This window comes from Stigmatopora nigra, chromosome 8 (assembly GCF_051989575.1).
Source record: "Stigmatopora nigra isolate UIUO_SnigA chromosome 8, RoL_Snig_1.1, whole genome shotgun sequence".
In the NCBI taxonomy this organism is placed as follows: domain Eukaryota; kingdom Metazoa; phylum Chordata; class Actinopteri; order Syngnathiformes; family Syngnathidae; genus Stigmatopora; species Stigmatopora nigra.
The window spans coordinates 4901038-4913609 of NC_135515.1; the positions used below are offsets into that span (position 1 = coordinate 4901038).

General features: G+C 36.1%; 1 protein-coding gene across 8 annotated transcripts in view; it reads left to right on the forward strand.

Moving 5' to 3' along the window:
• Positions 1–7167: 7167 nt before the first annotated feature.
• The window catches only part of kirrel3b (kirre like nephrin family adhesion molecule 3b), an 81117-nt gene continuing 75712 nt past the window's right edge, over positions 7168–12572 (forward strand). For 5 of the 8 annotated variants that reach the window (XM_077722626.1, XM_077722627.1, XM_077722628.1 and 2 more), the window contains exons 1-2: positions 7168–7494; positions 7617–7682. In XM_077722626.1, the coding sequence (XP_077578752.1) occupies positions 7640–7682 (43 nt within the window). In that variant the 5' untranslated portion in view covers positions 7168–7494; positions 7617–7639. The remainder of the gene's footprint in view (positions 7495–7616; positions 7683–12572) is intronic. The other 3 variants (XM_077722632.1, XM_077722633.1, XM_077722636.1) reach the window with 1 other exon arrangement.

Here is a 12572-nt window from a genome sequence, read left to right on the forward strand (position 1 = left end):
CCTGTGGCCCTCCACTTTCATAATTATCTACTATATAAATTAATGCAAAGAGTTCAGGATACCTATCTGGGTGTTATATGATACAATATATAGAATCAATACTCTGTACTTTTTTATGTTCTATAATCTGCTGTGCACACACATTCCTATGCTCTGATTGCTTGCAGTGATAGCTTCCAAATAGGTCAAACAAAACTTCAGTAAATGTAATGGTGTAAAATCATCGCTTGTTGACAGGCCAGGACACAACATTTAAGTACCTAAAAAATCAATAGTCTTCTTGTGAAAGCTCCTTTGAGAGTATTGGTGTCGTAAACAATGCCCATTATTGGATTGATATGAATGCAGGGGTTGTATAAAACCCCCAATGGGGATGACAAGCTTGATTAATGAATCTTCAAGAGCACAGTATTGTCCAGAATTAAAAAAAAAATAGGAATCCTCGAGCATATATGTCCAAACCGCTCCTCAAGTGTTGCAGTGGGTGCAGATTTTCATTCCAACTGATGAAGAGGATACACTTTCCCCATTCTGGTGTCTAAAAATTGCAATCGGTTGAAAACCATCATGTGCTGTTTGTTTCAGAAGAAACCCCATTGGTTAAACTGTCAGTGCTGGATTTGTTGGAACAAAAATCTTCCCTCTAATGTGGCCCTTTGTGGAATAGTTTGGACACCCCTGTTTTAGAGACAGTTGAATAGCCTTTGAAGATAATTAGTACCTCTTTGTAGAATTAATTGGCAACGTGAAGGGATTTTGTAAAATAAACATGCCACATTACGGACTTGCAATGATTCCGCATCGCTTGGAATTTGACAACAGTGTGCGATGGCGCGACAGCTGATAACAGCAGTCAGGCAGCTTTGAGTCAACAACAAAACCCGGGGAGTTTTTATGTGAATTTTGACAACAGACAGGAAGACTAGCTTTCAGAGAGAGGGTGGCGATGAAACAGTTTGACGCACATTGACATGGGAAATAAAAGAGTCAATGATTTTGTAACAAAAGGGGAAAATCCTGAGAGTATATACAAATACATTCATTTTTGAACAACCACGAACTTGCAGTAAATTAAATTGAATGCCTTTATTGTCATTATGCAAATATCGTGAGATTTAAAGGTTCACCATGAAGTACACACATAAATAAATACCAATAAATACATACTAGTAAGTACTTAACTTCAATAGGTAGCCAACATAATAAGTAGTTATCTTGTGTTTGAGTCCCACTCTTGGATAGGATATAAAATTGTATTGACAAAGAAAGCCTACGTGCCAAATCTGTCTACAGTTTCGCTCCTAAAGGAAAAAGCCAAAAGAGATTGAGGAGCTTTGTTTTACGACATGATAGTCTACAGTTTCTAAATCCAATCTTTAACCATGATGTTTGAGGTTTTGTGTGCTCTCCCAATATAAATGTGAATTTTCTCCAGCCACATGGCAGTTTTATTGCCATATCAAAAGCATTGCTAATGATTCATTAGAAGAATTCACAGTTAAATGTATACCCAACATGGATGTTGAACCCATCCTCATGATTCCCTATTATCAAAACCAAAAATAACACACAGTGTTTATTATCTTGTTGGTGAGCCAGGCTTCATTTGCACAATAGAGGCCTCAATCGTCATCCCGGCAATAATTTTGTTTTGATTTATGTGCAGTGAGCAGTGTTAGGAGTGCATTTTCACACCTCTGCTCGCTTTTGTCTCTATTAATGTTGATATGCAATGTGATGAAACACAGATGTTAATTCACACTGTCATTTTTGTAATGCAGATCTGCTCATTCGTTATGTAAGATCAAAAACTAATGGTTTTTCTATAAAAACTGCATTTAATGGTTTGGCATAGATTTCTGGCAAAACATCTAATTGTTCATGTATGAATTTGCAATGAATGATCAACAATAATAGCCAAGCAGATTAGTAATCCATTGTAAATTGAACCTTAATGAAAAACAAAATAAGTGTAGGACAAACAACAAACGATACTCAAAGTTGCATTAATGGGAAATTGGCTGTGTTCAAATAATCTTAGATGCATGTTTTGGGAATTTGGAATGAAATCGGAGTACCCAGAGAAAACCACTTTAGGCACAGTAAAAACATTCACCGAGGGAGGCTGGAGATATGGATCGGATATGGAAGCCTTGAGGTTAGAGCCTTGAGGCGCCGTGAAAAAGAATTACCCATCATGCAACTAGCTAGTGGTCATTTAATTAACAATCTGTTCAATATTGTGGTTGCATTTATATCCGTGAAGAATTGCCCTACGCATACCGAAAGGCTTTCCTCGTCCTACTATTGCATATTTACCCATTCGGTGTATATTATTTACATCACATTGAATCAATCAATAAAAAATAAGATATCTTTATATACAGGGTGAGAAAAAAAATGGGATATTTTCTCAATTTAGTAAACCTGTGATGTGATGGGAAAAAAAGATTTTCTTCATAGTAAATTAAACATTTTAACAATGCCATTTCTGGGGAAAAATTATGGCATTTCAACTTGTTTGAAATGAAGTCCTTCTGACAGTCTTTCTGTACGAATGTATTCTGCAGTTGAGATTCCTCAATGATCGCTGCAACATATCTGCTGGAAAAACTGTAAATTTCAGCCTTAATTTAGTGTTTACTTGATCAGGGTTGCTGTCTTGCAGTGCTGTCACTTGTCTGCCAGTACACACGTTTTGTTGTGTAGCCCTGTGTGCATAGAAAATGATCAATCCGATGTCTGAAATTGTTCATTAATTGCTAAGCTTTTGGAGATATCAGCTCTTCTGTTGATTAAAAACATGGTAGAGTTGATTTCACATTACATTTTTTGTATGCACTCTTGTTTTACTTCTAATTAAATGGTAAACGTGTTTGGACTCAATTGTGCTGGCAGAATGTGATTGCCTTACAGGTTGACAGTTTGTGATTGGCCGCAAAAGTAATTATCAAGGTGGACTCTGTGACCCATGAGTTTTTGATGTAGCTGTAGTGAAATGATGTATTATATTAAATGATATTCTCTCACATTGTTTAGATTAAGTCTTTGTTGATGCTATGACTGTGAAAATCACCTTTTCAAAGTAAAATGAAAGAATTTCTCTGGCAGGTGTGAACAATCATGTTATGAGATGGTGTGTATGTGTGTCACACCTTAACCTCGTTTTCCAGTAAATCTATCTTTTGTTTGTACTGCTTCCCGGAATGAAGTCTCTGAGCCAAGATGATTTAAATATGAAGTATGTGCACAGGAAGAGGCCAATGTTGTGCTATTTTCAAAGCACATGCATTGGATTTCCTTTAAGAAAATGAATCATGGAACCTTTTTTTTTTTAATACATTCAGTACAGATCATTTATTTATTTATTTAAACTGCAATACTTATCTACTGTGAAATTGATTATTAAAAGCTAAGCCTATATATTTTTTTCCAGTGGTACTTTAAATGAGAAAAGGGTTCAGCCATCAATGCATGAATGTATTAACCACAGAAAATACCCTGCTGTTTTGCTTTAAAGTACAATAAAGCTTGCAAACATAACAGTTTTATGATCCCTTAATGTAATTAAATATGCAAGAGTTGGTGGGAAAAAAAAAGATAGACGGACAAATTCTTGGTCTCCAGCCAAGCGCTTCCATTAACAAGTGGGAGGTAATGCCTCAAATTGAAAAGCAATAACATTTTATTTGTTAAACTGATATTTGATGTTACTTCAAAATGGCAAATATATTGCACCTGACCTCTGCCCTTTAAATGTCAGCTGTTAACATACATGCAGATGCATTACATTTCTGAACCGCTTTATCCTCACTAGGGTTGTGGATTGTTTTTATTGTCATTATACACGTATAATGAGATTTAAAGCTTTCCCAATGTAGTATTAACAAATAGAAAGGTAAATAAAGAGTCAATAAATTAGAAATGAAGATAAATAACCAGAGTTTCAATGTTTGAAGCCACAAGTTGACATTTTTTTTTTGCAAATATTTTGTTCTTTCATACTACAGCAGCTATTGGATGTTTCCAATTTTCCATTTGTTTTTTCCAAAATTCATTTTTTCTTCTTTCAGATCTTTTCAATCTGGCAGTAGCCCAGTTTGAAAAGGGTCAAATAGCAAACCGTAAAGAGGTTTGTGTGCATGGCCAAATTTGTAAATGCTGACAGAACAGCATTTCAGAAAGTTAAGAGTGAAGTTTTTCATCAGTGAGTGATAGAGGAGTTGTTGAAGTCTTTAAAAAGAGCTTTACTAGTTTTGGAAAGTAGAGAGTATATAATGTCATCTGTAAAATACAGTTCCACAGTTTCATAATTTGATCAACGATAGTCAAAAGCAATATTATCCAAACAAAAATGTGGTGACCGATGCTCTTCAAGGAGCATCTTTAATTTGTAAAGAAATATGGCTTAAAAGTATAACAACTGTAGGAGGAGCATTGGACCTAATTATTTCTCATTATATGGGCCATCTTCTGTTTTCCCATGACGACCTCGGAGCCCCGCTGCCCTGCTGCATATTTAATTAAGAAGGCAACAAAAAAAATTCTCCCAGTTTGACCTGAGATAGAAGAGGTTAATCATTGTCACGGATAGAAACAAACTTCAGGAGCCCCCCTCTTTATAGATTGCAGTTTGCATAACAATACATCATAGGTCACTTTTTTCCCCAGAAATGTTTTTTTTAACGCAAATGAATGATTCCCTACTCTCAGCAGTAAAAAGAAAATAAAAGCACTTGAGTGCTGAGTGACATTTCAATTAGCCCCTTGTCCTCCAACACTAATAATCAGATTGTAAGGCATGCAAAGGACAAGGCAAGCCATTAAATTATCTTTAGAAACCCTCAAGATTTAAAATGAGCTGTAGATTTTGCTTGTATTGCCTGACAGCAAGACGAGCAAACCCCTATCATCCGTTTACCCATCCCCAGATGAAACGGACACTATCTTGCTGTAATTGCTAAAGAAAACTGATTTACCAGTGTCGGGAATACTTTATATGGCATTTAATTCCGCCTATTCAATTGCAAGACTCCACATCCATTTCTGTTTACGGCTATTCCGAGTGATGTTACTATTGACTAGATAACAATATTACGATGGCTCTAACCCTGTTATTAGACAAGGGAAGCTACGTATCTTTATAATTGTGTTGACACTCAAATGGAACTTGATATGAGCTTGTCCTAGTTTTAAAGCAGGGCTTCAAAAGCAAATATTTAATAACTGGACAAGATTTAATTACAATGAACAATTAAAAGACAACCACTATGTTATCGCTGCTCAACTTCAAATTAGTTTATGTTTCAGAACTATTTTCGGGAACTCAACTTCAATGGATATAGAAAAAAATCTGTTCTGAAATGAATGTGTGCAATATTTCAAGTACTACTACTACTGTTACAACTACTACTACTACTACTACTAATTTTTAAAAAAAGCAATAATAATTGATTTTATAACTTAAAAATATGCAATCTTATTTTCAGGGTTATATTAAATTACTTTTATTATTAAAATAATCGTTGGTTAATCCTGATGGGTGCAATATATAGTACAGTATATACATCGTACTCTGAAAATATCTTTATTAAGTCAGAACTGTTTGAAATCAGGGCCAACTGTTTTGCATCTGTAGGGAATAGAGTGCCTGATAAAGATGGAGTGAATGTGCTTCCTTGAGAGACATCTGGCTTATTTGCGAACATCAAAACACAAATTGAGGCTAACACATTTCTGCACACTCGACACACATGTCTACAAATCACAGTGATTCATATGTTTTCTTCGAGATCCAAACAAACAAATGTACTGGCCCAGGAGAGATAAACAAATGTGTCACATTTCATTTAAGTCAAAACTCTCCACATGTCCATCATATTAATGTATCTATTTTCAAAAGTATCTCAACAGGAAATGTGCTGAATTGGACATTTTAAATGAAACAAAAGTTGATTACAGTGTTATTTTTTCATCATTATTACCATATTGATATTGATCCATAATCATTCTGGGAGAATTCAACTTTGACTAAAACCATTTCATTGAGGTTTCAAGCAACCAAGGTGACTTTCAAACCCAATCTAATTAATATAGTAAGTCAAGGGATGCTGTGTTTTCTGCTGTGCTTTGCAGAAGGTGATCCTTGAGCTTTGACCTGCATCCCTGAGAAAATTCTGAACAAACAAGATGTATTGCCCTTTCTTCCACCGATGTGAGCTGCTTTACAGGAGGTTAATTTGAGGTTGATGTCCATCATTGAATTATATCAACCATAATTACAATTGAAGATTGAAATATTCAGGTAGGTGGTGCAAAAAGCAAATCATATTTAATTAAAATTATGTTAGTGGATGACTTAATCAAATTACAACCACAGATTTAAATGTTGTGAAAATTGTTGTGTTTAGTTACATTTCATTCCAAAGAAACCTAGCACAATAAAAATATCACATCCTATGCAAAAATGTATTTGTGCATCCACCCATCCGTCTATCGACTCCGCTTCTTAATGTTCTGCTCTTACTTCTAATTATTTTTAATTGGCATCCATGTTGGTAATGGCAACTGGTCTTTCTTCATTAACAGTGGCATTTGTAATGGCCAACATGATACAGGCCGCATCACCCCTACGACTCTTGTGAGGAGAATCGAAACAGAAAAGGAGTGCATGAATATTTTATCAGCAATATAGATTTTTAGTTTACATAATTTAAAAATAGAAATATGTGTATCATATACCATAATGGCATTTCTTGTCAGAATTTGCTAAAGGCATTATGCAAATCTCCAGTACAACTTTGTTCATTATTGTATCCCTACAATGTTTAAAGAATGAAATAATAATAATAATAACATCCTGTTATTGTTCTCAAATGTTCTGTAACACCACCACAATCTACATTGACCAATTAATTGGGACAGTTTTAGCCTTGAATGCCAATGTGATCTTTATCATTTGTCTAGGAGACCAAACTCCCCCCCCCCCCCCCCCCCCCCGTGAAATCGTAGTAATAAAAAAGAAGATCATCCAAAAAGAAGACAAAGGTCTGTCTGGGAAAAGGGGTTAATGCTGCCAAGCCACTTGTATTCTGATTCTAATCAGAGCTAATTTTTCTCCCACGGTTGCTCCGTTGCCAGAGTGAGGACAAGCACCTCGCTCCGAGGAGAGGGGCCAAGAGAGGGAGGAGCCTTGCAGCTTCATCCCCATTGAGTGTTGGGAGTTGTTGAGCAAGCGAGGGAGAGAGAGAGAGAGAGAGCTTGTGATGGAGAGAGACTGGGAGAGTGAGGGCTGATGAGCTGGAGTATGGACGGCTAGTGAGTAGCGAGACGCGCGTTCAAAGGCAGAGAAGGTAGTGAAAGAGCAAGGAGCTCCTGTCAGGAGAAGAGCATGCAAGTCCGAGCTCTCCGCCAGCAACTCTGAAGATTCACACACAGGAAAAAGACCGAAGAAAGACGATCGGCAGAAGGACTGAAGACACTCTATTTCCTCTGGTAATAGGACACTTTCAAAGGGATGGCTATTTGAGCATCCATCCCCTCAGTAGAACAGAGGACCACTATGTTCTTACTTTTGCCGGCAAACTTCACACACCCCCACTGTTTTGTTGTTTTAGGTTTGGGCTTTTCACACTCAGTCATGATTCCTCGAGTAGTCCTGCTCATGTGGATCTTCGGACATGGTAGGATTTCACATCTATTTTAAGTTGTTTGTTTGTCTTATACTGTGATGCTGGGTGACTTATTAGAACACATACTATTAACATTTAATATTTATTTCTCTCTCTCGCTCTCTCTCTCTCTCTCTCTCTCTCTCTCTCTCTCTCTCTATATATATATATATATATATATATATATATATATATATATATATATATATATATATATATATATATATACACATACATATACACACATACATATACACACATACATATACACACATACATATACACACATACATATATACACACATACATACACGTATATACAGACACACATATACATATATCTATATATATATTTGTTTTTTCTGAAGGCACTTACTTTTTCTTTTCCTTGATTGAGCAAACAATTGTCTGTGCTTTTCTCCGCCAGTCTGTCACAGCACTCAAAGCTGATAAGTTAAATACTCTCTTTGTGAGCTTGGTATTCCTGTCACACACACTGACACGCACATCACCCCCCCACCACCACCACCAATGCACACGCACACACAAACATAAAGCCCTCTAACACCAGTCCAGTCAAGCGTTTACTCTTGAGCCATAGCTTTGAATTGACAGCCCTTTCCCACTGAGTCCAACAAACGGGTTTTCTGAATTCTGAAGCACTCTTTCTTTCCGCCAGAAAGAAAAAGTGCTTCAGAACACAGGTTTTTTTTTTTCTTCTCTGATTGCTTTTGGATTGTTCAGTTTTTGGTGAGATTGAAGATGGACTTGATTCTTCTACAGTGGCCATATATATATAGTATACAAGTTTCTTAAAGCAAACTGATACAAACCATACTTTTATTGTTCCTGATACACAAACAGTTTTAATCTCCTAGAATATTCTCAGTGCTGCCACCTGTTTCACACAAAGCTACCAATGCCATACTCAGTAAAAACTTATTACTACTGATAAAGCCAGAATATGTGATAAGGCAGATGGCAGTCTGTTTGTTGGTCAAGTAGATTGCAAACTTGGCCAACAGGCTGCTGGTCATGCTGATTTATAGCATGGAGGAAATGCCTATCACATCACTTTGCTGTGGTTATCCTTTCCTGCTGACTTAATATTTTGTGTTAGGCAAAATGCTGTTAGACGGTAATGGTGAAATGCGGACAGTCTAATTACCGTCTTCAGAGTGGTTGTCCACTCGATGCTTTTTACCTTTCACTTTTAGGATACAAGCTGTACTTATGTTATGCCAATGTGCTTTAGATGCCACTAATGGTACGATGTTGTTTTTTTGTTTTTCCGAGTTTGCATAACCTTACTGCCGTCTGTGCTTATTGTGATGTAAAAAGGAAACTAAAAAAAAAAAAAATAATCAGCCTTCAGCTTTATCTCTTTCAAACATCTGTCAGCATTTCTATCTTCTTAGTTGCAGTGGGAATAGCAATCGGCCACAGTAACAAAGGTTAGGTTAGGATTTATAGTGTATTAGTATTTTATGGGAAAAAGAAAACAAGTTAAAAATATAATATCAGAAAAACAATATGCTCTGAAACTAATTTTGATTTTGTTGTTTCCTTTTTATCAACCATGCACTTTCCCCACACTTTAGTAAGAAATAATCGCACTTACTGATTGACAAAAACAATATACATTCATTTAAAAATGGTGAAAGTTTCAGTTGTATACCCGTGTTGACAGTGCAGGGTGGAGAATTTATCTAGACCTCCTTAAAATCGACGTTGAAATGTTGGTTTACGAATATAATATATAATATATTATATTACAATATCAATATGTTTACAATTGCATCTACATTTTATTGCATTCCAGTTTTCAATACATTCCTTACATAGTTATGTTATCGACTAAAACATTTAAACATATTTTTCTCATTATGCAATGCAACCATGACATTCTCATTCACTCGCTATGGTTGGTTTGGTTTTATTTCCCGAAACAAAAACCTAAGATTGCACAAATGATTTAACAATATAGTATAAACAGGTAAACATGGCATAATTATGGACCCCCCCTCATGCAGGTCTCTCGGGGAAAAAGGGGTGTGTATGTGTGTGTGTATAAATGTGATTGTTGTTGTGCAAATTACTTCCTTTTATGTGGCTAGTCTCTGTCAGCAAAAAGCCTCTCAGAAAACAATCTTGATTTTATGAACAACGGCACAGAGGGAAGTAGTGGCGGCAGTGAAATGTCTTGCACAGGTGTGAGAGACAAAGATAGCAAGGAAATATGAAAATTATCAAATATACTTTTTCTATTCATAGAGGGACACTGCATTTTTTTCCTGAAAATAAGAATCTAGAAACTCTAATCACCCTGTTTAACACTGCAGAGCACCTTTATTTTTGCAGTCACATCTCCTGCTAGTGATATATGACACATTCACCCTAGATCATTTATTCCAGACATTGTCCATTTCCCCCTCAAACTCATTTTTTTTCCCACTCTGCCAACAAAAACGACAATAAGCATGCCTTACGCTAGTGTTGGTGTCTTGATTTGCCTCCTCAACTGGCAGCAACACATTTCTCACTCCCTCTCTAGCGATTCCTTTTGGCTGCCCCCGCTGAATATTTTAATGTTTACTCTATGATAATAAGTTTTAGGTATTTAGCTGGGCATATTTTCTGATGATGTAGAGCTATAAATATAAGTATGTATTGACTTGAATTTAAATCCGACTTTTTAAAGTGCTGCTGCATAGAAATAACATCTCAATTCTACGCCAAATAATAAAAACTGCGGAAACAAAATTAAAAACTCCCTTGCTCAGTTGCCTTCATTAACACACAGTCATTTAATATCTTGAGACAGTAACCAGTCAAACTAAGCTGTCTTTCACTCATAGAATGCAGATCTTAATATCCCAACACCCACTACCCCCAACCTCCTGCTTCATTCACTGCTCTCTATTAATGACTGTCTGACAACTTCAAATCTGCCTTTAGGTTGGATTTTTTTTCAATCTTATTCCAAGGATTTTCGTGAGCTTAAAGTCTTTTTCACAGTATCCTGTGGTACATTAGAAACACAATAGTGTAGGTCTATGTGAAAATTTAAATAAACTACACATAATAATTCATGTTATGTTTTGTAACTACTTTTAAAACTGAAGGCAACATGACAATTATTTTCCCTGCATGTGTTAAGTAAACATGTTACATTTGATATATTGTGAGCATACAGCCAGCGAATGACAAATCAAGACATCAATTCACACCTAATGCCATTGGGGCAAATCATTTCTTTTATTTTTTGAGCTACACGTCCCATCAACGCCAACCAGTTTAAGTCACCTCAGCCGCTGTAACACCCCTGCTCATTTTTGCGCCATGGTAGATTAAACCCAGTGTAATCCCCCTGAGCTTGGAGCCCTGTTGGATATTTATGGTAATAAGTAAACATATGAGCGAATAATCTAAGAGGCTGCCTGTGGACAGCTGGAAGTTGTAATTCCTAATATTTGGCAGATGCTTTGCCATTAAAAGGAGATGCTATTTCTAGGGAAAAAAATAAGTATACCCAGTAACAGGATCTTGTATACTACTTATGGAAAAATATAATTGACTTTCAAAATTAGATGTATCTGTAAATCAGTGGAAACATAAACAAACAGATTGTATTTAATGTGTTAAGATGATTTTTACCAATAAATGTTAAGTACAGTATATCCAGGGACTTCACTTTAGCCCAAAGCCTCATTTGGATTCAGCCAGGATTCAGGTCAGACAAACCAGGATGATTAGACTGGGGACTTCACTGAAGAATTAAAAAAAAATGGTGGCCTTGCTGTGTAGTGGGCCAAGCAGTCAATAAAATAAGTTGTTTATTCTGGGCTTCATTTATTTGTTTATTTATTATCCATTGTGAAGACCCACTTTCCAGTCCCAGCTGATCTTTTTAGTAGCAACCAATCGACCTCCAGCCCCTCATCTTCTCTCTTCATGAGACACTGTGGCTGGATCTAATTCCTTTGGGATGAATTTACCCAGATTGAAGCACTCAGAAAAAGGGCATTATCCCGGATTACATGTCTGTTGGGTGGCAGTGTTAAGTAATTCAACCAGATGCTGTTGTTATCACTGGCTAACCTGTGAAGGCATGTCAAACAGCTGCATGTCATTCAGCATTTCATTAGTCATCTACCGTATATGAATTTATTGGATGTAATGCAGTAAGGATAGATATTTATAGACAAGGATAAATGTATATGAAAGTACATGGGAAATTTTGTTGATCTCTTTCAGGATTTTATTTGAGTTGGATTAAGATGAGGATTAATGACATTTAAATTGCAGTTTAATGCACTGGCAACAACAATCTAGGTTTATTCCTTCAGGAGCAATCATAGTAGGCTGAAGAGGCTTTCATTGACCTAAACGTGTAGGCTAGCGTGATGTTATTTATATTTTATACATTTGAAATAAATATAGATTGAAAACATACAAACCACCCCAAAAATGTATACATTCATAAATGTGTTTGTAGATCTGTGTGCATATTTAAGTCTGGGCATTTGCGAGCATTTACATTTACAGCTATGGACGGTAATATAAATGCAAATTTGCTCTTTAATTTCTACAAGCAGAAAAAGAAGGAATGAGTTTGTCACCTGTGCAAGAGCATGGATATGTCAAATATTCTAACTGCATTGCATGATTTCAGAATGATAATGGCTTATAAAAAAATAACTCCAATTTGTAAGAAAACCTTTCAGTTGTATAATGGGAGTTGAATTCCAAAATGCTAATTTCCCTTGTAGTGAATAGTTTAGTCAACAAAATGCTGTATAAATAGTGATTTTGAGTGGGAATGGTAGTCTGTCTCAATGTTTGTCCTAGTACTGATTGGTAGCAGTCCAAAGTTTGGTTCGCCTTTTGCCCAAGGTCAGC